Raw genomic sequence first — 27717 nt, 5'->3', positions numbered from 1 at the left:
TTTGAGGATTTATCTTTGTGGGGGTTAGGCCTTTGTGTTGTAGCGCTTCTGAAAATAATAGTTGTCGTGCAGGCTTGCTGACAAGTTTATGGTTCGGTTTGTTGCCGGGCATCGCCTCAATTGTCTGCAGAGTCTGGCCCTGTAGGGCCTGGGTCTCCCTCCGTAGATTCTGATAAGGATTTAGATGTTCTATGCCAGCCTGGTCTCGAATTTATATTGTCTCTTCTCGCTTTTCTGGGTCCTTGGTTGCTGGTGATAGTCTTGACTTCCCCTTCTTTCCCTCCTCCTGTCTCCGCGTCCACTTATTTATTGTTCTCCGTGTATCTTTTTTGCCCTCATTCTCTTTAGTGTATCCTCCTAGTGTTTTTTGTAAATGTAAATGGCAGAGGCCTGTCGATGTCTATGGGGCAGAGAAGGTTATATTCGAGGAGAAGTCAATTGCCATGGGGTCGTTGTAGAGCCTGCTGTGGCCCTTTTTGTTGGAAGGCTGTGGCTTGTGTCTGCCGAAGTTGGTTCTTGAGTGGTTGACGTTATTTACGTTGAATAGCTGAGGAGGGGGGGGGGGGGAGAGGGGCTGATTACTTTCCTCCAGGTCTTTTGCCGTCTGGCTGATCTGAGAAGGGGTATGTGTGGCTCTTCGACTGTCCCCGTCAGTAGCTCGCGGTAAGTATAAGTATAAATATAAGGGGCGATGAGGGCTTTGATTTCTTACATTGGTGCTAGTCCTCTCCCTTCTCCTGTATCTCTGTTCCCTTGACTCCCCTCATCTCCGCTGCCCCTCCGGTCGCTCACCCCCTCGCCTCACCGCCTCCACGTGCCTCCCGTCGTGTCCCTCTGACCTCCTTAGTATAAGCCGTCTTGAGGGGGGCGAGAGTTTATTAGAGTGTCCCAATGGGAGGGTTTCGCTGACCCTCTATGATGGAAAAGAGGGGAGAAGTCGTGCCTCTGCCCCCGGTGGTACCGTTCTTATTTTGAAGAGGCTCGATCCTACCTCTCTGGCCGGGTTCCTCTCCCGGCTGTCGAAGGGGCCGCACCCCTTTGCTGCGTCTCCGCGTCTCCCTGTGGGGGGTCGAAGGTCCGCGGGTGTTTGCTGGCATTGTAGGGAGATGGATGCGGGTCGTCATGGCTCCCGCAGTCCCCGCGGCCTGTTCAGCTGGTTCCTTGCCGCTGCGGGCACGCCGTCCCTGGTCTTCAGAAGACGCGACTCCGCCCCTTTTGCCAGGCCTTATCGGCGTGGGGCGAGTCGCGAGTTTTCTGCCTTGCGTCCCGCTCCTACGGGGTCCTCGGGCATGATTCTGTGTCGCCGCTGTTGTAGGGGTGGAGGGGCTCCGGATCCGGTATGTTGTCCGGCTGTCTTCTCGCCCCCGTCTACCCTCCGGGATCGTCGCGGCACGGAGCACTTGTTCTAAGCGGCCATCTTGTTTCGTGGCCCGGCCACGCCCCCTCAACATTGTCTTAACGCGACTAATGGGTCCACCTTTTGAGCCCATGCACTCTTGTGAAATGCAATACTTAACATGGAAAGTTGCATTTTTAATTGCCATCACATCTCTAAGAAGAGTAAGTGAGATTCAAGCATTTACCATACAAGAACCATTTATTCAAATACACAAGCATAAAGTAGTTCTACGGACAAATCCTAAATTTTTACCAAAAGTCATATCATCGTTCTACTTGAATCAAACAGTAGAATTACCAGTGTTCTTCCCACAGCCAGATTCTGTAGCTGAAAGAGCACTACATACATTAGACATCAAAAGAGAGTTAATGTACTACATTGACAGAACAAAACTAATTCGAAAAACAAAACAATTATTTATTGCTTTCCAAAAACCTCACCAGGAAATCCAATTTCTAAACAAGGCATTGCTAGATGGATAGTTAAGTGCATTCAAACCTGTTATCTTAAAGCAAAAAGAGAACTGCCTATTACACCAAAGGCACACTCAACTAGAAAGAAAGGTGCTACCATGGCCTTTCTAGGAAATATTCCAATGACTGAAATATGTAAGGCAGCTACATGGTCTACGCCTCATACATTTACCAAACACTACTGTGTAGATGTGTTAACGGCACAACAAGCCACAGTAGGTCAAGCAGTACTACGAACATTGTTTCAAACAACTTCAACTCCTACAGGCTGAACCACCGCTTTTGGGGGAGATTACTGCTTACTAGTCTATGCACAGCATGTGTATCTGCAGCTACACATGCCATTGAACGGAAAATGCCACTTACCCAGTGTACATCTGTTCGTGGCATTAGTCGCTGCAGATTTACATGCGCCCACCCGCCTCCCCGGGAGCCTGTAGCCGTTTAGAAGTTGATCTTGAACATTTGTAAATTTGTAAATATATTACTTTAAACTACATTATGTACATACGTATTCACTCCATTGCATGGGCACTATTACTAGCATACACAACTCCTACCTCACCCTCTGCGGGGAAAGCAATCTAAGATGGAGTCGACGCCCATGCGCAATGGAGCCGAAATGGGAGGAGTCCCTCGATCTTGTGACTCGAAAAGACTCTTCGAAGAAAAACAACTTGTAACACTCCGAGCCCAACACCAGATGGCGGGATGTGCACAGCATGTGAATCTGCAGCGACTAATGCCACGAACAGATGTACACTGGGTAATATATATATATTAGCCAAAGGTAATCCTGTGTTCCTTCCAGGGCTCGCCTGTCGAGGTTGGTGCTCAGTTAATGGGCACAGGACCCATTTTAAATTTCTCCAAAAACACAATATATAAAAATCAAAGTCTGGCACTTCTTACAAAAATATGATGGTCTTCATTTATTCAAAAAATTTCATGAAGCAGAAACATAGGACAACGTGTTTCAACCTTCGCGGTCTTCTTCCTTGGCCCTTCTTACAATACATGTCTCACTTTGTTCCTGCGTTGAAGTTCGGTTCCTTCAGGCCGTGGGGGGCTGCGGGTGCAGTGTTGGTTCCAGGCTTCGGGTCCCTTGTTACAGGCAGTCGCGGTCAGGGGGAGCCTCTGGATTCTCTCTGCAGGCGTCGCTATGAGGGCTCAGGGGTGTCGTCTCTGGTTACTCATGGGCTCGCAGTCGCCGGGGTGTCCTCCCTGAGGTGTTAGTTTTCTACAGGCCGAGCCGGGGGCGTCGGGTGCAGAGTGTAGAGTCTCACGCTTCCGGCGGGAAACGTGAAGTCCCTGGAAGTTGCTTCTTTGTTGCGAAGAAGTAGCTGGTTTTGAACAGGGCCGCTGTTCACTGGAGTTTCTTGTTCCTGTATTCCAGGGCAGTCCTCTGCGGCTTCAGAGGTTGCTGGTCCCTGTCGGATGCGTCGCTGGAGCAAGTTTTCAAAGTTGGAGACAAGCCGGTAGGGCTGGGGCCAAAGCAGTTGTAGTCTTCTTCCTTCTCTGCAAGCTTGTAGGTCAGCAGTTCTTTTTCTTTCGTCAGGTTGTAGGAATCTGATTTCCTGGGTTTTGGGGTCCCCCTAAAAACTAAATTTAGGGGTGTGTTTTAGGTCTGGGGGTGGCTACACCCTCTTTGTGCCTCCTCCCTGAGGGTAGGGGGGCACATCCCTATTCCTATTGGGGCAATCCTCCAAAATCAAGATGGAGGATTTCTAAAGGCAGGGGTCACCTCAGCTCAGGACACCTTAGGGGCTGTCCTGACTGGTGGGTGACGACTTGACGACTCCTTGTTTTTCTCATTATCTCCCCTGGACTTCCCGCCAAAAGTGGTGGCAGTGGCTGGAGGGGTGGGCATCTCCACTAGCAGGAGTGCCCTGGGGCATTGTAACACGAAGCTTGAGCCTTTGAGGCTCACTGCTAGGTGTTACAGTTCCTGCAGGGGGGAGGTGTTAAGCATCTCCACTCAGTGCAGGCTTTGTTTCTGCCCTCAGAGAGCACAAAGGCTCTCACCCCAGCGGGTCAGAAACTCGTCTCTCAGCAGCAGGCCGGCACAGACCAGTCAGTCCTGCACTGAAGGATTGGGTAAAATACAGGGGGTATCTCTAAGATGCCCTCTGTGTGCATTTTTTTAATAAATCCAACACTAGCATCAGTGTGGGTTTATTATTCTGAGAAGTTTGATACCAAACTTCCCAATATTCAGTGTAGCCATTGTGGAGCTGTGGAGTTCGTTTTTGACAAACTCCCAGATATACTTAATATGGCCACACTGTACTTACAATATCTAAGAATAAACTTAGACACTGTAGGGGCATATTGCTCATGCAGCTATGCCCTCACCTGTGGTATAGTGTACCCTGCCTTAGGGCTGTAAGGTCTGCTAGAGGGGTGACTTACCTATGCCACAGGCAGTATTTTGTAGGCATGGCATCCTGAGGGGGATGCCATGTTGACTTTGTGTGTGTTGGTGGGGAGAAAAAAGGCAATCTACAATGGCAGTGTGCATGTGTTAGGTGAGGGGTCCCTTAGGTGGCACAACATATGCTGCAGCACTTAGGGACCTTCCCTGGTCACAGGGCCCATGGTACCACAGGTACCTTTTACAAGGGACTTATCTGTGTGCCAGGGTTATGCCAATTGTGGAAACAATGGTATATTTTAGGTGAAAGAACACTGGTGCTGGGGCCTGGTTAGCAGGGTCCCAGCACACTTCAGTCAAGTCAACATCAGTATCAGGCAAAAAGTGGGGGGTAACTGCAACAGGGAGCCATTTTCCTACAACCAATACCTGTGCAACAAGACCCAGTGCACACTCGTTTAATAGGTCAGTTGACTGGACAACAGCTGTTCTCTATTTGTGTAGTGCTCGCTGTCTTATCAATGGACTTGTCTAGTCCTTGCTCAGTGTCTGAGTTGGGCTCAGCCTGTTGGCCTTTAAACCAACCTATTCTATACCTAAGTTCTCGTTACCATGCAGATGGCAATGCCAAGTAGTGATTACTGGAATTCCTTTGTCCTTCAGGGTTTGCTGCATCAGTTCCCAGTTTTGCATTTCCCAGTTGCACATCTCCCCATGAGGTGGCATCGTGGTGAATGCCGCAAAATGTACAGCGTCCTCATTTAACCTTATCTGATGAAAGATCGCCTTCTTCCTTCTTATATTTCGGTTCCTTCTGTGTCTTTGTAAAGGGAGGACAGGCCAGTGACTATTAGTTGTCTGCACTTGAAAGGGGCTGGGTGGTTGCGCCAGGTACTCTGGCTCCAAGTTCTTTTTACTTACCAAGCTTATTGTTTAACTAAGAACCAGTTGTGTAGTGTTGCTGGCTGTTTTGGTTTTCCATCATCATCCTTTTTGCTGAATAAACCTACTCGATGCATAAACCCAAGTAGAGGGGGTACAGTGGTCTGTATTGTTGGACCTGTGATGATGGCACATTTAATCTTCAGTACCAGCTCTTAGGCAAACACATGTGAAATGACCATTGCTTCTTTATTTTCAGTGCCATTTTTAATGAAATGCAGCCCCCTTCTTGTGATCACTTCTGCTAGCCCTGTTTTTTTCCTCTTCACCGCTGGCTCCTACTCTGAGTCATCCTGGTGGAGGCGTGGACATGCTAAATCCTATTTATTTTGTTTTATGGTCGCTTTCACACACTTTTCCTTAAATTTCACCTGGTTTCTTTCATGTTATCCACACCATTCCCATAGTTTACAGCTCTTTTGGACTACTACTCTTTTTCTCTGTGCCTGTCAACAAATTGTGTAATTTTTGTCAAATGTATTCCACAGAGCGGCAGCATTGTCATTAAAACCCCTTATTGCTGCTTTTGATCATGGCCTCTTTCCATCTTCAGCGACACATAATAAAAGAGAACGCTAGATCTAACCTTAAGTTCATCTTATGTTTTCTAACTTGCTTCTGTTATCCTTACCTACATTCCCCCTTCTGATCGCTTCCTACTTTTTGTTCAGCTTGCTTTACTTGCACCAGATGATCACATTCTGCCTCTACAAGGTCATATGACCTTCATAAATTGATCCCGCCTGTCACACCACCTCCTTCTCACAACTACTGATCAGCCCTGTAGGTCATGCAGGTGCTTCGGTGTTAGTAATTGCCTCTACTCCGAATCAGAATGGATATTGTGCCCAGCGTTCTTTTCTGGTTAAATAGGCAGCAATATCATTTACACTCTGCTTTTCACCACTTCCACTAGTCGCGAGGGGCTGTTTGGGCGGCCCTTATTTGTGTCTCAGCTTTCTAAATCTTGCAAACTGCATTATGTTTTTTACGACTCACCTTATCACTTGCCGCCCTTTCCAATGCTCATCCCTCCATTGTCATTTTGGACAAACATGCTTTCTTTTTCCAAAATGTTTAGGATTATAAAGATCCCCAGAGATTTGATCTAACCTCGTGGTGATTTAATAACCTAAATGTGGCAAGTTATAGTTTTGAAAAAGTGTGAAAAAAGTGCATTGCAAAAAAGTGTGTTTTTATTTTTAAAATGGCATCAACGAAGGCGTTTATGTGCTTGTAGTCTCTCTTCCGAGGGTTTTTAAAAAGGGACATAACACTTCAGTACTGTTTGCACATAGCAAGTGCTTGTAGTGTGTACCTACTTTTGGGGAAAACAGGAAGGTAACCCATGGGTGAATCTAGGCTGATGTTCATTTCTTAAAAAACTGACAAAATGCCCAGTTGGTTAACATATTACAAGGTTAAGTCAGTGTGGTGAGGAGTCATGACAATGAGTTCAGCCGTTGGCTAGTGAAGATAGAAATGCAATTAACCACAGTACACCTATTAACAATGCACGGTGCTAGAGATTGAGGCAGTTGTCAGCCTTTGCCTAAAGATTGAAGGTGACCCTTCAGGGCTGCTTTTACCCACAGAAGTGATGACCTTGCTTGGACGGTGATGAGGACCCAACAGGTAGAAAGCAGGAATCCAGATTCTGCATAAGGTGGTTTAGGTGACGAGAGAAGTTGTAATTTGGTCAATCTTAATATCTGAGTTGGAATATGATTGGCTAGTGCTGTAAATGTTTTTGTTTTTTCACTTTCCTATAGCATTTGTGAGTAAGTGCTCAGTGCATGTCTGTACATATGACTTTCTGCAACCTTATTTACAGTATTCTTCTGAGTTCTCCCTTCCTGTAAACAGGACTGTAAATCTTGTTCTTCACATAACATTTGCTGTGCATTCAGAGACCGAGGTCAAGTATCAGGCGCTGTCTTTGGAGGGCTCTTGTTTACTTTTCTTTCTCTGACTTGAAAGTGAGTATTTATGTGACAATCTTGTTGAATACTGAGAGTAGGAAAGAGTATTTTATCTAGCACATGGCAATATTTAAATGAGCTGTAAGTATTTCAGAATATGTCAGAATTAGGAACACAAATGAAGGACACTTTTGTGTAAAGGAAAAAATACTTTAATATGATCAAAACAAATCTTTACGCTAGTGATGCAATTTCCACACATTTTCATCCGTGCACTGTATAGTCTTATAAGTAAAAATGTATGTCTGTGCAAATGTAATGCTCATTTCAGTTGCAAAAGTGTTGTCTGTAATGGCAAATTCGCTACCACATCATGAATACTCCACTCTATGCCAATCCACTCTACTTTGCACCACTCCTCTGCACCCTATGCCACTCAAGTCTGCTCTGCGCTACTGCCCTCTGCATCACTCAGCTCTATGCCACTCTGTGCCTACTGCAGTCTGTGCCACACTTCTCTGCCCCACTTTGCTCTGTGCAACTCTGCTCTGTTCAACTCTACTCTGTGCCACTGCACTCTACTATGCACCTCTCAAATCTGTGGTGCAGCATTGTATGCTGCTGACTTCAATGCCACTGCACTCCGTGATACTGCACTCAAAGCCACTGCACTCTATGCCACTATACTCTGCAATACTCCTCGCCAATGCACTCTACACCAGTCAACTCTACTCTGTGCCACTCCAGTATATGCCACTCTACGTGACTACACATAGAGTGGAGAAGTGTGGCACAATGGTTAGAGCGGCAGACCCTGAAGCAGAGATCTGGCTCAAGACCAGGGTTCAAGTCCCGCTTCGGCAGGTTTTGGGCTCAATTCCCTTGGACCAGATAATTCTCGCCTCGGTGCCTAATCTAATTAATGGGTCCCACTCTGCAACTCTGGGCAATAGCTTGCTTAATCTCCACAACGGCCCCAACAGCGCTTGGATGCCTGGCTTCACCCTGGGGGTGCCCAGGAGTGGGCACCTCACAGGGAAAAGCCAGGAGGGGTAGTGCGCTATACAAGTGCAAAATTTACATTTACATTTACTATGCCACTCCAATATGTGACACTCTCTGCCACTCCACAACACTCTGCTCCTCTCTTGCCCATCCCACTCTACGACACTCCACGCCACTCTCCTCTACACTGCTAACTTTTAGTCATGCTGGTGTACAACACGGATAAACCACATTCTCAAAGCCAGTAGCTCTTGGATAGGTGAGACCTCTTTGCCAGTGCTAGTTTTTTCTTCTTGTGCAGAGCTCATGTTGTTTTGTTTCCCTTTTAAGGGAATTGCTTCCTTTGCCCTGTTCTTTTCCCACCAGCATTCTTGTTTTTGTTCTATTCTGTTCAAAGCACTCTTCCCTGGCTTTGTTTTCTTCTGCAGAGCTCACATGGCGTTGTTCTGCTCTTTGTGGCTCATGGTTTGGGAACAATACTGCTGGGCTGGAAATAAAAAAGCAGTTATAAAAATGTTTTTTGCCACCCACTCCATATTCGACCTATAGGTTGTATTGAGTAAGTCTAGTGTGCTGCAATAAGGATTTGTCATGGTGGCAAAGATAGCTCTCTAAACTATTTTTTAAATGTGGGACCAGATGACAGCAAATGTTTCAAAATACTTAATCAAAGTCTCCTATTTACCATCGAGTTGAGACTCAAAACCTCATTTATATTGCAGTACTGGAAGGTCTGACATGATGCACTTGGACGGTATTCCTCTTCATCCAGCGAATAATGTATGCACCTATAGATAAAAGTGATTATTGGGGGCTTTTCCAAGTTCTGTGTATACAGTATATTGTGCTTCAGCAGATCACACATTGTATTTTTTTGTTCTGCTTCCCCCAACCCCTGGAAAACTGACATTTTTAATATTGTTCTCCTTGTTCACTCCGAGGTTTCAATTCTGTTCTTTTCTTTGTCACTGCAGGTGTGTAGTGCTTACAGACCCCTTGAAGGACTCATCCCGGTCCCAGGAGTCTTGGGGTGCCTTCCTAACTAAGCTGCGGACTCTCCTGCTCATGTCATTTACCAAAAATCTTGGCAAGTTTGAGGATGATATGAGAACCCTGCGGGAAAAGAGAACTGAGCCAGGGTGGAGCTTCTGTGATTACTTCATGGTGCAGGTACTTGGCCCGGCTGTATTAGACCACAGTTGTTCTTTCTCTCTGCTTCGTAACTCCTCACCTTGCCCAATGTCACCAGTTGACTGATTATCTTCTTGCTTCTCTAGGATTCAATGTTAATATTTGGATAGATATAAATAGAGAGTTAAGACCTTTGGTAAGTTGAGTGGAATTGTGTGGTTTGAGTGACTTGCACACTCTGTAGTTTAGAAAACGTCCAGTTGCCCTCCGCAGGGCTGTCTTGGGAGGTATCGGGTACTCTTTTTCGCAGCTGTATTTGTGTGTTATTCCATCAGAGACTAGGGAAGGTTTTTGACCTCATTATTTTTTTTGCTTTTTTAAACCTAGGGTGAATTGACAGAGTGCATTCCAGCTGTTGTTAAAGTACAAAAGGACTTGGTCACCATGTCTACTGCTGCTTCTTGAAATGTGTTTTAGTTGAAGGTGCAGCTTGTGACACTAACCACTTGCATGTTCATGCTCAGGCCACTGTTACAGTACACTAGAAGGTTTTTGCTGATGTGTGAAGAAAGTGGTAAAGCTGATAATGGGGAGCTTTCGTTTGTTCTGAAGCCCGTTGCACAGCAGAAATATCTCAGAATTTACTTCATTGAATTTTGGAGTGATTCGATCCATCTACTTCTGTGTTGTCCTCACTCCTGATGGTATTGACACAGGTCTCATGGAGCACTGCTGAGTAGAAAGTGATGCAGAAGGGTCTGATCTGGCAACTTTGAAACATCTTTGTGAAAATAAATATCTTCTATAGGGAAAAATCCATTGATTTCCCTCATCCACAGTGAGCACATCTGCCTAGAATAGGTGCATAAATTGTCCATTTAGCTTGAAATATTTGCAGTTAATTTTCATATCTTTCCAGCCCATCTGATTCCCATCCCTCAGTAAAAATGTTATACACTGAATATCAAACCAGGGGAAGTGTTTGAAAACCCTTGAATCCATGTGTTGTCCACATGCTCACAAACATGTTATGTGATGGTATATGTGTATTTGTATAACCGGGAGGGTATCTTGGCGCTGAGGATATGCTGTGTGTTTTTTTTTTTTTTTAACACATTGCATTTTCGACTCTAACAAGCTCACCAAAGCCTGTCTAAATCGTTCTCACGCTGTAAATGCAGCACATTTGATGGCTTCATCCTGCCCGTGTGCATCGAATGCGAATTGGTATGATTTCCAGCTCCACTCTCCTCCATCAATCCCTTGCCCTTGCAAATGCATTTCGACCCGACATCTGAGTGCTTGTGCCTCTCATGTTACTAACATCTACTGGATATTGGAAAGTCGGTGGTAGAGTAGGATTCAGAAATCTATTCAACAATTAGGATAATAGTTATTAGCTACAGCAACCATTAGTACTGCATCTGACAAACACTGATAGCGTTGAAAAGCGGACTTCGTAGGGTGTAAAAGGTATATGTATTGTATTTCCTTTTCCTCATTCTCCCTTACGTTTCGAAGAATAGCACAGTTGCAGATGTGCCCAATAGTTGCAAGTATTTTTCTGGTGACAGTTCTAGTATGTCTTTACCGTAAAGTTGTTGTTTTTTTCCTTGCTTTTTAATGCTGCATAAACCTCACACAAAAAAATATTTGGTCACACTCCTTACTCATATGACATTTCTCCTTCAGATTATGGTTAGAGTGGCTCAGCACATACATACAACACATTTATGCAGACCACCATGAGCATTAGACTATAAACCATAAAACCACATTAGACAAAAACTATAAACCAAAATTAGAAATGTGAATACTTTATTTAAAGGACAAATGGAATTCAAGTTCCAGATAAGACATTAGGGCCAATTTTTATTTCCAGCACTTAGATAAAGCAAACGTTGTGGCTTCACTTTGGAAAGCTTGACTGCTCCTGGTCAAGTTTGACTCCAGAGGCAGAGCAAACATCTCCCTTACCTACAGCCTTACGTGCTACCACCATCTTCCACTCATGCTCTTAATTTGCCCATTCCACCTCTCCAGAGAGAACAATTCATGCACAAGGAGCATACTTCATTAATGTAGTGAGAAGCTGATATAGGCTCTAAGGTGAATTATCATATGATGTGGTTTAGCATATGATGTGGTTGTGCGATCTCACTGTATAATAAATTCACAGACCTGTCTTTGGTTCAGTTTAGTTTGTTTGTAAGGCTTTAACGCAACCCTGGGTAGCTGTGGCTCCGAGCAGTCAGGCTTTGTCAAAGCAACAAGTGCAAAGAATTTAGAAGTACCAAAACGAGTGAACTGGAAAAAACCACAACACAAAGAAAATCCAACACCAGTTGATAAAAATATATTTTATTTTTGTGAATTTTTAGATACCAAAGCAAACAAAATACACCAAAAGGTTCCGAGATGTAAATTATTTAGCAAAACTTTAATCACTGTGTGAAAACTTTTGTAAAGTTGTGCTTGATTACTACGGCCTGATTTGGGCAACCAACTCCAGCAGGAAGCAAGTCCACCCCAATAAAGCTTAGCAGAACAGTAAACTTAGCAGTCAAAGCATTCTCCAGTCCAGTTCTATGCTGTATAGGCAAACTACCATGGACATCAGTGGAGTGGTCCTGATGCTGATCTAGTCAACGGAGGTCTTCTTGGGGTCACCCCTCGGTCCACAAACATGGTGGGGTGGCTTTCTTGGGGTCACCCCTCAGTCTACAAACACGGTTGGATGACGTTCTTGGGGGTCACCCTTCGGTCCACAAATGTAGTGGGTTGACTTGTGCCACAGAGGTCGATGTCCATCGAAGTCCACCCCAAAAATAGTTGCCACTGGTCTACTGATCTCTGGTTACAGCAAAGCCAGCTGTTCGTACTAACTGAGGCTAGCGTCCATCTTAGGTGACCAAACTGTGCTTTTCTGGGTCCAGCATATTCGGTGCAAATTTTAAGTGTCTGGATTTAATCTCCTATGCTTTGATTCAGTGGCAATGAAGTGATTGTGTCTGCCAACTCGTCAAGGCAGGCTTCTTCATCTTTTGTGGCCCTTGAGTTGTGACTTTTGGAGTTCACCTCCACTGTATGGGGCCCAGAGAATACACAGGCACTGTTCTCTCTTCACTAGCCCAGGGATCAACAGGTGCAGTCCTGTCTTTGGTTGAACCTCTCCAGTACAGAAGTAATCTGAGGGACTGCGTGACATGGGTACAACTTTTATGCCTACGGCTTGCACTCTGGTGAGGCTGTGACTGCTAGCTAAAGTGTTACCAGTTCCCTTCCCACCAGATGAAAATTTCCTGCAAAGTGTGGCAACTAGCTATCACAGAGTGAAATATTCTGCCCACTGCTAAGATGGCAGAACTCTTCTCTCGGTGTGTGGAGCTTGGTAGCCATCCCTAGAAATGTGCCTACCTGAGGTCACCCCCCACCCCCCCAAGTTGGGTTCAAGTGTACAACAATTAGTTTGATACCTTGAAGTGCCAACGTTAGCAGTCCCATTCAGAAGTTAGCACAGCTGAGTTGTCAGCGTGTAACCCTGCACTTGCCAGTGGGGTACTAACCTTTCTACAGCAAAAAGACAGTTTGGGGTTTTTACTGTTCAGATATATCAGAAACATGTCCTATTTATAAAATACAGCACCCAGTCTCGGGCTTGACAGGCCTACCTATGGGTGTCTTTTATTTATTTAAATGTGTGTGTGTGTGTGTGTGTGTATATGTTCGATGGCATGTGTAGCTGCAGATACACATGCTGTGCACTATCCTGCCATCTAGTGTTGGGTTCGCAGTGTTACAAGTTGTTTTTCTTCGAAGAAGTCTTTTCGAGTCACGAGACCGAAGGACTCCTCCCTTTCGGCTCCATTGCGCATGGGTGTCGACTCCATCTTAGATTATTTTTTTTTTCGCCATCGGGTTCGGACGTGTTCCTTTTCGCTCCGTGTTTCGGTTTGGAAAAGATAGATATTAATCAGAAAATTCAACGGTATTGTTTGCGCTCGGTACCGGGTTAGTGCTAGCACATCGACACCAAAGAAAAGAAGAGCTCCGGCAGCCCTTCAGGGCTTCCACTCCTCGGCGGGGGCCTGGTCGGCCCGACTGCGTGCATCCTCAAAGCTCATGGAACGGACCCCATTCCGCTTCTGCCCCAAATGCCACGCTAAGTATCCTTATACAGACCAACACTTGGTCTGTAATCTGTGTTTGTCCCCCGAACACAAAGAGGATACGTGCGAGGCCTGTCTGGCATTTCGATCCAAGAAGTCACTGCGGGATCGTAGAGCTCGAAGACTTCAGATGGCGTTGACACCGGCTGGACATCTCTACATCGAAGAAGAGGAGACATTCTCCATTCCAGATTCGGACGAGCCCCAGAGTGAGCAGCCGACGAGGCAACAAACTGTGAGTAAACCAGCCCCGGCAAAAACTCACTCCAAAATCATGAAGGCCCAGGGGACGCCACCGCCAACAGGCCATGGCTTTACCCGGAAGCACGGTGACCAAACATCGGCACCGAAAAAGGCCTCCCAGCAGCTGAAGACATCCGACCATATTCGGCACCGAGCGGTCGGCACCCCGAAAACCAAAAAGGTTTCTTCGGAGCCGAAAAAGACTGCAGAAAAGGTTTCGGTGCCGAAACATGCAGCCTCGGAGCCGAAACACAGCTCCTATACAGAAGAACAGGGCCTTTCCTCACAGTTACAAGGCCACAGGTTTGAACAAGAGCTGGGCATGGGAGAGCCAGACCATACCCAGAGAAGGCTCCATATACAAAAAGACACGGGGAAAATTAGAACTCTTCCTCTAATCAAGATGAAGCGGAAGCTCGCATTCCATGAGGCGGAAATGCAGCCAAAAGCTAAGGTGGCTAAAGAAAAAACACCACCACAGTGTTCTCCACAGCCATTGCCACCACACTCACCACATCTGTCCCCAGTAGCAACACCCCAATGATGCAGTCACCAACGCGCACAGGGATGAGCCAGGATGACCCAGATGCATGGGATCTGTACGACGCACTGGTCTCAGATAATAGTCTGGATTGCTACCCGACAAGGCCATCACCACCGGAGGACAGTACTGCTTACATGCATGTGGTTTCCAGGGCAGCTACTTTTCATAACGTAGCATTGCATGCAGAGCCCATAGAAGATGACTTCTTGTTCAATACCCTGTCCTCTACGCACAGCCAATATCAAAGTTTGCCAATGTTACCAGGCATGCTAAAACACGCCAAACAGGTGTTTCAAGACCCAGTCAAAAGCAGAGCCATCACACCTAGGGTGGAGAAGAAATATAAACCTCCCCCTACGGACCCTGTGTACATTACACAACAGTTAACTCCTGATTCAGTGGTAGTAGGAGCAGCCGGGAAAAGGGCAAACTCGCAATCTTCTGGAGACGCACCACCACCCGACAAAGTCGGAAATTCGATGCAGCAGGCAAAAGGGTGGCAGCACAAGCAGCCAATCAATGGCGAATTGCCAATTCGCAAGCTCTACTGGCAAGATACGACAGGGCACATTGGGATGAAATGCAACATTTCATTCAACACCTTCCCAAAGAGTTCCAGAAACTTGCTCAACAGGTTGTCGAGGAGGGCCAAACTATCTCCAACAACCAAATAAGGTTGGCTATGGACCCAGCAGACACGGCGGCCAGAACAGTAAACACGGCTGTAACCATTCGGAGACACGCGTGTCTACGTACCTCCGGATTTAAGCCAGAAATCCATCAGGCTGTGCTGAATATGCCTTTCAACGGACAACAATTGTTTGGGCCGGAGGTGGACACAGCAGTAGACAAACTAAAGAAAGACAATGACATGGCCAAAGCCATGGGCGCGCTCTACTCCCCACAGAGCAGAGGCACTTTTAGGAAGCCACACTTTAGAGGGGGGTTTCGGGCCCAGCCCACAGAGCCTTCCACCTCACAAGCCAGACCCACATACCAGGGCAATATCAAAGAGGAGTTTTTCGGGGACAATATAGGGGTGGACAGTTCCCTAAAACAAGAGGGGAAATTCCAAAGCCCCAAAACCCCACAAACTAAACAGTGACTCCAACGTCACAAACCCCCACCACACAACACCAGTGGGGGGGGAGACTCACAGATTATTACCAAAATTGGGAACACATAACTACGGACGCGTGGGTCCTAGCCATTATCCAACATGGTTATTGCATAGAATTCCTACATTTGCCACCAAATGTGCCTCCAAGAGCACACAACATGTCCAAACAACACTTAGACCTGTTGCAACTAGAAGTCCAAGCATTGTTACAAAAAGCAGCTAGTACCCAACCATCAAAAAGGAACAGGTGTCTACTCCCTGTATTTCCTAATTCCAAAAAAGGACAAAACACTGAGACCCATATTAGACCTCAGAACACTAAATCTTTACATCAAATCAGATCATTTTCACATGGTAACACTTCAAGACGTGATTCCATTGCTCAAACAACAGGACTACATGTCAACATTAGATCTCAAGGATGCTTACTTCCACATACCCATACATCCTTCCCACAGGAAATACTTGAGGTTTGTAATCCAAGGCGTGTATTACCAATTCAAAGTGTTACCGTTCGGGATAACAACAGCACCAAGAGTATTCACAAAATGCCTTGCGGTAGTAGCTGCTCATATCAGGAGACAGCACATGCACGTATTCCCTTACTTAGACGATTGGTTAATAAAAACCAGCACTCAACAACAGTGTCTTCTACACACCAAATATGTCATAGAAACCCTTCACAAACTAGGGTTCTCAATAAACTACCAAAAATCACATCTACAACTGTGTCAAATACAACAATACTTATGAGCAACAATCAACACACAAAAAGGGATTGCCACTCCAAGTCCACAAAGGGTACAAGCCTTCCAAAATGTAATACTAAACATGCACCCAAACCAACACTATCAAGTGAGGTTGGTAATGAAACTTCTAGGCATGATGTCCTCATGCATAGCCATTGTCCCAAACGCAAGACTACACATGCGGCCCTTACAACAGTGCCTAGCAACACAATGGACACAAGCACAGGGTCAACTTCAAGATCTAGTGTTGATAGACCGCCAAACACACTCCTCGCTTCAATGGTGGAATCCTATAAATTTAAACCAAGGGCGGCCATTCCAAGACCCTGTGCCTCAATACGTGATCACAACAGATGCTTCCATGATAGGGTGGGGAGCACACCTCAACCACCACAGTATACAGGGAAACGTCAACTGCATATAAATCATTTAGAACTGTTAGTAGTGTTTCTTGCATTGAAAGCATTTCAACCGCTAATAGTCCACAAACACATTCTTGTCAAAACAGACAACTTGACAACAATGTATTACCTAAACAAACAAGGAGGGACACACTCATCACAACTGTGTCTCTTAGCACAAAAGATTTGGCATTGGGCGATTCACAATCACATTCGCCTAATAGCACAGTACATCCCAGGGATTCAAAACCAGTTGGCCGACAATCTCAGTCGAGATCAACAAAAACACAAATGGGAAATTCATCCCCAGATACTACAAACTTACTTTTTACGCTGGGGAACACCAGAAATAGACCTATTCACAACAAAACAAAACGCAAAATGCCAAAACTTTGCGTCCAGGTATCCACACCCTCAGTCCAAAGACAATGTGTTATGGATGAGTTGGTCAGGGATATTTGCTTACGCTTTTCCCCCTTTCCCACTCCTTCCTTATCTGGTAAACAAATGGAGTCAAAACAAACTTAAACTAATACTAATAGCACCAACCTGGGCTCGCCAACCATGGTATACAACACTACTTGACCTGTCAGTAGTACCTCATATCAAACTACCAAACAGACCAGATCTGTTAACTCAACACAAACAAGACAGACACCCACATCCAGCATCGCTCAATTTAGCCATCTGGCTCCTGAAGTCTTAGAATTTGGACATTTAGACCTTACACAAGAATGTATGGAGGTCATTAAACAAGCTAGAAAACCTACTACAAGAACATTGTTAAGCAAACAAATGGAAAAGATTTGTTTATTACTGCCATAATAATCAAATTCAACCACTACATGCTTCCGCCAAAGACATTGTAAGCTACTTATTACACTTACAAAAATCTAAACTAGCATTTTCTTCCATTAAAATACATCTCACAGCAATATCTGCCTATCTGCAGATTACACATTCAACATCACTCTTTAGAATCCCAGTCATCAAAGCATTTATGGAGGGTTTAAAAAGAATCATACCCCGAGAACACCACCAGTTCTCTCGTGGAACCTCAATATTGTATTAACACGGGTCCACCATTCAAACCCATGCATTCTTGTGAGATACAATACTTAACCTGGAAAGTAGCCTTCCTAATAGCTATCACATCTCTTAGAAGGGTAAGTGAAATACAAGCATTTACTATACAAGAACCTGTTATACAAATACATAAACATAAAGTGGTTCTCCGTACAAATCCCAAATTCTTACCAAAGGTCATATCACCGTTCCACCTAAACCAAACAGTGGAACTCCCAGTCTTTTTTCCACAACCAGACTCAGTAGCTGAAAGAGCCTTACATACGTTAGACATTAAAAGAGCACTAATGTACTATATTGATAGAACAAAACAATTTCGCAAAACAAAACAATTGTTTGTAGCCTTCCAAAAACCTCATGCAGGAAATCCAATATCCAAACAAGGCATTGCCAGATGGATAGTGAAATGTATTCAGACCTGCTATATTGAAGCAAAAAGAGATCTACCTATTACACCAAAGGCACACTCCACTAGGAAGAAAGGTGCCACAATGGCCTTTCTAGGAAATATACCTATGACAGAAATCTGAAAGGCAGCCACATGGTCTACGCCTCATACATTCACAAAACATTACTGTGTAGATGTGTTAACAACACAACAAGCCACATTAGGACAGGCTGTATTACAAACATTATTCCAGACAACTTCAACTCCTACAGGCTAAACCACCGCTTTCCGGGAGATAACTGTTTACTAGTCTATGCACAGCATGTGTATCTGCAGCTACACATGCCATCGAACGGAAAATGTCACTTACCCAGCGTACATCTGTTCGTGGCATGAGACGCTGCAGATTCACATGCGCCCTCCCGCCTCCCCGGGAGCCTGTAGCCGTAATAAGTTGATGAAAATTGTACATTCTAGGTTGATGAAACTTGTACATTTGTAAATATATATCACTTTTATACACATTATGTACATACATACTTACTCCATTGCATGGGCACCTTTACTATATACACAACTCCTACCTCACCCTCTGCGGGAAAACAATCTAAGATAGAGTCGACGCCCATGCGCAATGGAGCCGAAAGGGAGGAGTCCCTCGTTCTCCTGACTCGAAAAGACTTCTTCGAAGAAAAACAACTTGTAACACTCCGAGCCCAACACTAAATGACAGGATAGTGCACAGCATGTGAATCTGCAGCGTCTCATGCCACAAACAGATGTACACTGGGTAAATGACATTTTCCATATATATATATATACTCTCTCACACCCAATTAGTTTAAATGGTAGCAGTTTAGAACTGCTCTGCGAGTCTGCAGCGGCACGCTGAGGGACGTTTTACTTTGTTGCACTCATGGTGGCTTTATAAGTGCTTCAGCCCATGAGGGAGTCTTTAACATACAGGCCTTCAATACCCCTTTTACAATATACTTGGGGCTTATAAGTACGGTAATCTGTCGATTGAGTATACGCCAATTAAACTAAACATACTTCTATGGGTCATAACAGTGGCACTGAGGTATGGTCAGCAGGCCTCAGTGCACTCAGTCATGATACCAGTGTCTAACATTCATGAAGTTGGAGTAAACCTTCAAAAAGCCATTTCCTTTCAGGCTGTCATCTAAGGGTATCCTGTCCCCCTGAGATGGGTGTAGCTCTCATAAAAAAAGCTGGATAACTCAAGATTTTGAGATATTGAGATTTATGTAGAGTATAAAATCTTCAGTAAAACCAAACCAACATCGCACCACTCTATGCCCTTGCTATTCACTTAACTTCTCTGAAAAATGCCACTTAGACTCCTAGACTACTGCTGCAATGTTTGTGATGGACCATGTACTGCTGTTCTCCCACGTGCCGCTGCTTGACGATGTTGGTCCTTGTGTTGCGCAGGAGGAGCTGGCTTTTGTGTTTGAGATGCTGCAGCAGTTTGAAGATGCCTTGGTGCAGTATGATGAGCTGGATGCCCTCTTCTCCCAGTATGTGCTCAACTTTGGTGCTGGAGGTAAGTTTAGAATTTGTAAATTGTTTATTCATTTTGGTTGGTTTGAAGTAGATATGCACACATCTGGCCGACAATGTTAAACATGTTGAAAGGGTTGCGTCTTGCTTTGCTCTGTGACATAGCATGGTGCTCCATGGGCCTGAGATGTACACTGCAACATCTGTGAGATTTCCTGTAATTCGGTACCACTTCTCCTGGGATGTGCTTTGAACAAAATGTGTGAAGACATGTCTGCAAGCCCAGAACTATGCACCACAATGTGGAATGAGTTCTGACCTGTGCACCACACATCTTAGATCAGGCTGTGTGCTGAGCCCCACACAAGATGTAGCCATAAGGCCGTGGAGATGAATATTGGTGCACCGCTAGGAGCAGAGGTGAATTGCTGCTCTGCACTCGTTTGTCACCACAAGCTTTGCTCCGTAGCTTTCAAAGTAGCATCATGATACTTTTAAGCACTCGGTTTTTGCTGCATTTGGTAGAAATCCCAAAAATCTTTTTATAAGGTGAAATTCAATTTAAAATGTCCAATAAAAAAATTCTATTTTTAAATAGGTAATTTTGACTGAAGTAAATTACAAAAACAACCAGGATTCTGCCATTCATTTGTAAATCATTATTCCAAAAACGAAAAAACCCTAATGGAGAAATTGGTCATTAGCACCGGACTTTGAATCCAATCTCTTTTTATAGAAATTTGAGCACAAAAATCCTGTATATTACATCCTGCAGTGCGATTTTACAATAAATGCTGTTTTTTGAATCAGGCGCTGTAACTTTCCCTATCTTCATTGTTTATCAATACTTATTTAATAAAGTAACCTAGTTAAGTCTGAATAATATTTCAATTTGCATTGTTGGTTTAGATCATAAAAGAAAAGAAAATGGAGTAAGGAGAAGCGAGAAAAACGTGGCTTCCTGAAATCAGACATAAGAAAATTAGGAGAGGAAGTGAGCAAGCACAAAATTTGATACTGGATGAGAATGTAGAGAGTGGTTTAACTTTTTTCATATTAATATCTAGTTCTTCCCATAATTTTCGCGGTCAATTGTATCAAATGTTTTATTGTATAGAGAGTGGTCAGCTTCTGATAAAGCAGGCCCATGTGTGGTAGATGTTTTCGAATCCTTTGATTCACTAAGAATAGTTTTGAAGACCTAATCTTAATAGTTGGTTTGAGTAAAGGAAGTCATTAGCTAAAATAGTGTTGGGCAGGGCATTATTTAGGTTATTCAGCACCCCTTTATGTGACTTGTGGTAATTTTCTTTATTTCTGACCAAAAGGATGCAAGGTTCTTGCATTGAAAAGTTGTGCTCTAGTGTGCCGATTGTTTCTGTGCAGGTTTAGCATTTGCCAGTATCTAAAAGGCCTGTTTTAATATTTTATTTGATATCCAGTAGGTTATGTACAGGATTGGCTGAATTTTCCCCATAAAATAGACCATTCTTTACTCAACAGTGGTTTAATGTTTGTATTTAAGCTAGAGTCATTCCATTTCTTTTATCTCGCAGGGCTGATTTTTAGGCAGCTGCTCTTGTGGTTTAAGCAATTTGCAACCAGTGTAGTATTTGTACACCAGCCTATGGAATAATGGGTCGGTTTGCCAGATACACTATTGTAGGGGGCCGCAATTTGACGTACACCACAAATATTAATTAAATATATCACAAATTGTGACACACTACGTTGCGCTGGCCAGCACTGAAATGATGACCTGCTGGAGTCAGAAGACCACCATATCTGACTGCTTTTAATAAGGTGATCTTTTTTTTTTTTTATGCCTCGAGTTTTCTGCGAAAAACAAGTGGATGCATTTAAAAAAAAAAAGTGTTGTTTCATAAACATTTTTTAAGACTACGCAGTGGTCCATTGGACTACTCCCTCCTCAACTTTGGTGCTGGAGGTAAGTTTAGAATTTGTCCCAAAACATTAATACATCCCATTCCGAATTGCTATTTAGAAGTGACAACCTAAACACTCCCTTCTAAATATCGATTCAGTATGTAGTTTCAGACCCAAATTGTGATTTTGGGAACAAGTCATTAAATCACAATTTGTGTTTGCTCCTTACCAAAAAGCCATTTTGTGGTCGCATGCTGCCTGATTTTGCGAGTCTGACCTTTTGTGAAAGCAAGAAAGCCATATTACTTCTAGCCTTTTTGTCAAAATTATTTCCTATGATTCAAACTTTTGTCCTACTTTTCCCTAATATTTACTGTCTGATAAATCTCTTTACAGATCTCTGCAAAGAGAACACATTTGGTTCTACTTTTGCAAAATAGCAAGATCCAAGCACCTTTTTGTAGACAGTTGCTACACAGTCCTTGAATAGATGGACAGTCCTGTGCATCTCCACTTGGTTCTCTTTCGAGCCAGCCTAGACCCCATTCCATTGGGGCCAAAACTGGTACCATTGCTAATGTTGTGTGCATCTCACTCTTCGGAACGGTTACAGGGACTTTTTCCATGCTGATCATCTATTTGCCTCTTGATTAATCATCAATTTTGCTTTGTCTGCTCTTATCATGTGTAGAGGTTTCCCACCTTGTTTAGAGATGAGCTTGCAATTCTTTTCACTGCTTCTGAAGATTAATAAAGATTCCATGATGGAGAAACAAAATGATTTGTCCTCATCTTCCATAACCAATATCTTGCTTAACATTATAAGCAACCCACCTCTCGCAATGACATTGAGAAGCGTAGATAATTAGAAAGCAATTGTAGTCTTTTCATAGTAGCCCAAGAACTTTCCGAGAGTCTGGAGTCCTATTTCCTTATTTAGGGGGTTCATTTCTATTTTATATTGTGCAGTTAGTTTTTTCTTTTTAGATTTGTGTTTTACAAAAAAGATAACCACAACTTTGACATGTATTAAATGGAGTCAAAATTGGCTGTTCCCCCATCAAGCCTGTGGCATACTGCCCTTCACGTCTCATGCTTCAAAGAAGGGTAAATTGCATAGCTTAATTATACCAAATGTTAAGGTAATAGAATTAAGTTTTCATTAAGTTTTAGCATGAGGCATTTCAGTAAGTACACGTTTGATGACGTGTGGCTGTAGATACACATGCTTTGAATATGTCTGCCATCTAGTGTTTGGTCTGGAGTGTTGCAAGTTTTTGTTAGAAAAATCTTTTCGAATCACAAGATTGAGTGACTCCTCCTCTTGGTGATACTGCGCATGGGCATCGAGTGCTTTGTTAGATTGCTTTCTCTCCGCTGTCGAGTTTGTACATGTATTTCAGGGACGGTATTGTATTTCAATTGTATTTTCGCTATCTAATGCACTCGACCCAAATTTCTAGGTCAGGTGTCGGTTAGCAGTCCATAAGGGATGCCACCGCCCACCTCTGGCCTACTACTCTACCTGGTATCGAGAAATGCAGGGCTGATGGAGTGCACTCCATTTCAGTTTTGATGCCATTCAAAATTCCCTCACACCGATCAACACTTGGTGTGTAACCTGTGCTTGTCCCCGGACCATAAAGTAACCTGTGATGCCTGTCTGTCTTTTCCTTCCAATAAGATCCTCCGGGACTGAAGAGTGCATTGATTGGGCATGGCCTCGAAGAGACCATACGACACACCTGATATCTTCATGGAAGAGCATGCGCTGGAGGAGATCAAACACGAAGAGGCTTTCTCCATAGAATATTTAGAGTCAGATGTTCAATCGGACATCGAAAGTCAGCCTCTCACATTGGCGCAACTTGTGAGTACACCAGCCCCGACCTCTCATGTAAAGCCTTTAAAGAATCCCCACAAACATTTCGTCGGTCCACCACTGCCTTAGGGCCATGGTCTGATCCAAAAATTACATTTAGATGCACTGAAAATAGCCAAGTCTAAAATGTCTTCGGCATCGACCTCTGGCTCGACACCTTCTCATTCAGCATCGGGATAGAGTCAAACCTTCAACCTGAGTGCTTCGGCTCTGAGCAAGAAGCCAGCTACATGCTTCGGAGCCGACAGCTTCCAGTCAACACAAAGCTTCCGCCCCGTAAGCTTTGGAACTGAAAATTATGCCTTCCACAGACTCAAGTCTTTCTTTGGAAGCAGTTTTACCAGTGGAGCCAATCCTCGAAATAATGGACACTTGTCAGAGCCAACTCCATATTCTAAAGAGAACGGGACAAATTATTGCTTCGCCTCCTGTCCTAATTAAGAGGAAACATACTCCAAGAGACTTTGGTCACTGCTCCTCCACCTAATATGTCTCCAGAGATGAGGGCAAGGCTCCAGTTCAACCTCGGCCTTCTCCACCACATTCTCCTGTACTTCCTGTTACTCCTCCACCACCTCCACAATCTCCTCCACCCATTATTGAACCACAGTTGTCTCCACTAGGTTCACCATCATTTCAGGGAGTTTATTTGGAGAATATTCCACGAGACATGGACCCAGGGGATTCATGTGATCCAGACCCCATACTTCCAAATGACCCAGATTCATACCTTGCATGTCCTTCACCTCCCGAATATGCAACATCATATCAGCAGGACCGAGCAAGGGCAGCTGCGTATCATAATGTACAAATGCATTCTGATCCCGTTGAGGAAGATTTCTCTTTGATACACTGACTACCACCATAAAGTCAGTTTCTGCCCATGTTATCAAGCATGCGCCGACATGCCACAGACATTTTAAAGAGCCTGTTAGATCCAGAATAATTACTCCAAGGGTTGACAAGAACTGTAAGGCGGCCCCTACTGACCCTATATATTCACTCACAAATATCCGCTGATTCTATTGTTGTCAGTCAATCAACGGGAGATGCACCTCCCCCTGACAAACATATAAACAACTAGATGCGGCAGGAACACGAGTAGCTGCACAAGCAGCCAGCCATTGGTGTATCACCAATTCACACGCTACGATGGGGTCCACTGGGATGAGATGGAAGACCTTCTCCAGGATCTCCCAGAGGCACTCGCAAAAGGGGACAAGAAATAGTTTCTGAAGGCCAGACTATTTCAAATAATGCCATTAGGTGTGCCACTGATGTAGCTGATACTGCTGCTCGTGGTATTAATACCAGCATCATTATTAGAAGGCAGGCTTGGGTCAGATGTTCATGTTTTAAGACTGAAATCCAACACGCAGTTATTAATATGCCTTTTGACAAATAACATGTGTTTGGGCAGGAGGTGGACACCACTATAAAAAATCTGCAAAAGGATTCACAAACAGCAGAGTCAATGGGGCCCTACTCACTACACCACATAGGGGTAATTGTCATCATGTTAATTCAGGGGAGGCTTCAAATCCTCATCTAATGAACCCTCCACCTCACAAACTAAGCAAGGCACCCATTTCTATCATAGATGTTCCTTTAATGGTTCATACAGAGGTGCGAACAATAAAGGCAGAGGAAAGATGTCCACCTCTCAAGGCTCCGTCTCAGCACACGCCAGTGACTACTTCCTCCTTCCACCGACGCACACCTCTCCAGTAGGGGGGAAGATGAATGCATTTTTATCAACATCGGTCCAATATCACCACAGATCAGTGGGTTCTATCAATTATCCAACATGGTTGCCTCCTAGACCTCATTTCTACCCCACCACATAGTCCCCCTCGCGTTCAGACTTTCACAAGACCATCTTGCTCTTTTGAAAGAACAGGTATAATCCCTTCTTCTCAAAGGGGGCTATACAGCCAGTTCCTCTCTCACAGCAAAGTATACTCCCTACACTTCCTTATACCAAAGAAGGATGGGTCTCTAAGACCAATTCTAGATCTCAGACCATTCACTCTATGCATTCTGTCAGATCCTTTCCATATGGTCACTCTCCACAATATTGTCCCCCTTTACAGCAGGGCGACCTCATTGCAGCTCTAATCTGAAGGACGCATACTTTCACATTGCCATTCACCCAGCACACCGCAAATACCTAAGATTTGTCATTGCGGGGAAACATTATCAATTAAAGGTTTTACCATTCAAGGTTACAACAGATCCCAGGGTCTTCACAAAGTGTCTTGCAGTAGTTGTGGTATTCCTCAGAAGACAACACATACATGTCTTTCCCTGCTTGGACAATTGGCTCTTCAAAGCCAGTACCATCCAGCAATGTCAACGTCATACTCAAACCACAGTAGTCCTTCTCCACAGTCTGGGGTTCACAATCAACTTTCTTAAATTCCACCTCCAACTTCTACACGTACAGCCCTATCTGGGGGCAGTTCTCAATACTCAGTCTGCCTTGGCATATCCAAACCCAGCTCGAATTCAAGCTTTTCAGACTTTCCTTTCACAGCTACAACGAAACCACTGTAACACAGTGAGAACAGTGATGCAGTTTTTAGGGATGATGACGTCATATATTGCCATCGTTCCCCATGCCAGACTACACACATGTCCCTTACAGCAGTGTCAATCTCGTCAGTGGTCTTAGTGTCATCTCCAAAATCTAGCGTTGTTGGACCGGCAGACTCACAGTGATCTGCAATTGTGGAATCTCACCAACCTTTGCAAGGGGCAGCCCTTTCAAGCCCCTGTGCCTCAGGTCACTCTCACTACGGATGCATCACAGACAAGCTGAGGAGCACATCTCAACAACCTCACAATACAAGGTTTATGGGATCCAGTTCAACAAACTTCTCACATCAGTTATTTGGGGTTACATGCAGTCTTTCTAGCACTCACAGCTTTTCTACCTCAACCCTCCCACAAAATGGTTGTAGTCTGCACTGACAACATAACAGGCATGTATTATCTACAGAAACTGGGGCGGGGACGGTCTTCTCTGCTGTCTCTTCTTGCTCAGACAATTTGGAAATGGGTAATTCACCACCACATTCACTTACTGGCAGAGTATCTCCCATGGATGGACAACCAGTTTGCAGACTTCCTCAGCAGGATGCAGCAACAAGTCCACGAATGGGAACTTCACCCCCAAGTACTTCATCAGTACTTTCAACGGTGGGGACACCAGAAATAGATCTCTTTGCCACCGCAGTAAATTCTAAATGCCAAAACTTAACATTGGGATACCCACACCCTCAGTCCATGGTCAATGCTCTATTGATGAATTGGTCAGGGCTATTTGCTTACGCTTTTTCACTTCTCCCACTCGTTCTGTCTCTAGTTCACAAAATGAGACGAGCATTACTCACCATGATCCTTGTAGCTCCCATATGGGCACGTCAGCCTTGGTTCACAACACTGTTTGCTCTGTCAGTGGTTTCTCATGAGAAACTCCCCAACAGGCTGGACCTTCTTACTCAGTCATGGTCAGATCAGACATCAAGATCCCAAGACACTCAATCTTGGGATATGACTTCTGAAGTCATAGAATTCGGTTATTTGAATCTTCCCTTAGTATGTATGGAAATTCTTAGAGAGGCACATAAACCTACACCTAGACAGTGTTATTCTGCAAAATGGAAGCGTTTTGTTTGCTGTTGTCAAACTAAACACATTGACGCAATCAAAGCCTCAATACAGGACATTGTTTGTTACCTGCTACATCTACAAAAGGCAATATTTTACCATACTTATCAATTAGACTTCATTTGACAGCTGTAGCTGCTTACCTTCAAAACAGACAACAAATCTCTTTGTTCAGGATTCCAGTTATTAAAGCCTTCCTGGTCTCAAGAGTCATTCTGCCCAGGGTTCCCCCAGTCCCATAATGGAACCTAAATGTTGTTCTCACTAGACTCGTGGGTCCACCTTTTGAGCCTATGCATTCTTGTCCTTTGCTGTTTCTTTCTTGGAAGGTAGCCTTCTTGGCAGCTATCACTTCTTTAAGACGTGTAAGTGAAATGCAGGCGCCACCTTTAGAAGAACATTTCTTCCAATTACATAAAGATAAAGTAGTTCTTAGGGCAAACCCTAAATTCCTACCAAATGTGGTTTCACCATTTCATATTAATCAGTCAATTGAGTTACCTGTTTTTTCCCACAACCAGCCTCAGATGCAGAGAGAGCTCTTTACACTGGATGTTAAAATAACTCCCACGTATTATATTGACAGAACTAAGCAGTTTAGGAAATCCAAACAGCTTTTTGTAACATTCTCCATGCCTTATAAAGGCAATCCCATTTCAGAAAATGGTATAGCCAGATGGATAGTCAAGTGTACTCAAACTTGCTGTCTTAAAGCTAAAAGACAGTTGCCTGTAACTCCTAGGGCACATTCCACTAGAAAAAAGGGTGCTTACATGGAATTTTTAGGTAGCATTCCAATAGCTGAC

General features: G+C 44.2%; 1 protein-coding gene across 3 annotated transcripts in view; it reads left to right on the top strand.

The window, feature by feature from the left end:
• Positions 1-27717, top strand: part of TRAPPC10 (trafficking protein particle complex subunit 10) — a 407991-nt gene that overhangs the window by 171123 nt on the left and 209151 nt on the right. For 2 of the 3 annotated variants that reach the window (XM_069202936.1, XM_069202937.1), the window contains 2 exons: positions 9090-9285; positions 19402-19513. In XM_069202936.1, coding sequence (XP_069059037.1) covers positions 9090-9285; positions 19402-19513 — 308 coding nt within the window. Of the gene's footprint in view, positions 1-9089; positions 9286-19401; positions 19514-21405; positions 21419-27717 lie in introns of those variants that run through there. The other variant, XM_069202939.1, reaches the window with a different exon arrangement.

Source organism: Pleurodeles waltl, chromosome 8 (genome assembly GCF_031143425.1).
Source record: "Pleurodeles waltl isolate 20211129_DDA chromosome 8, aPleWal1.hap1.20221129, whole genome shotgun sequence".
Lineage (NCBI taxonomy): Eukaryota > Metazoa > Chordata > Amphibia > Caudata > Salamandridae > Pleurodeles > Pleurodeles waltl.
The sequence above is the reverse complement of the archived record's forward strand: the minus strand, read 5'-3'. Positions and strand labels throughout refer to the sequence as shown.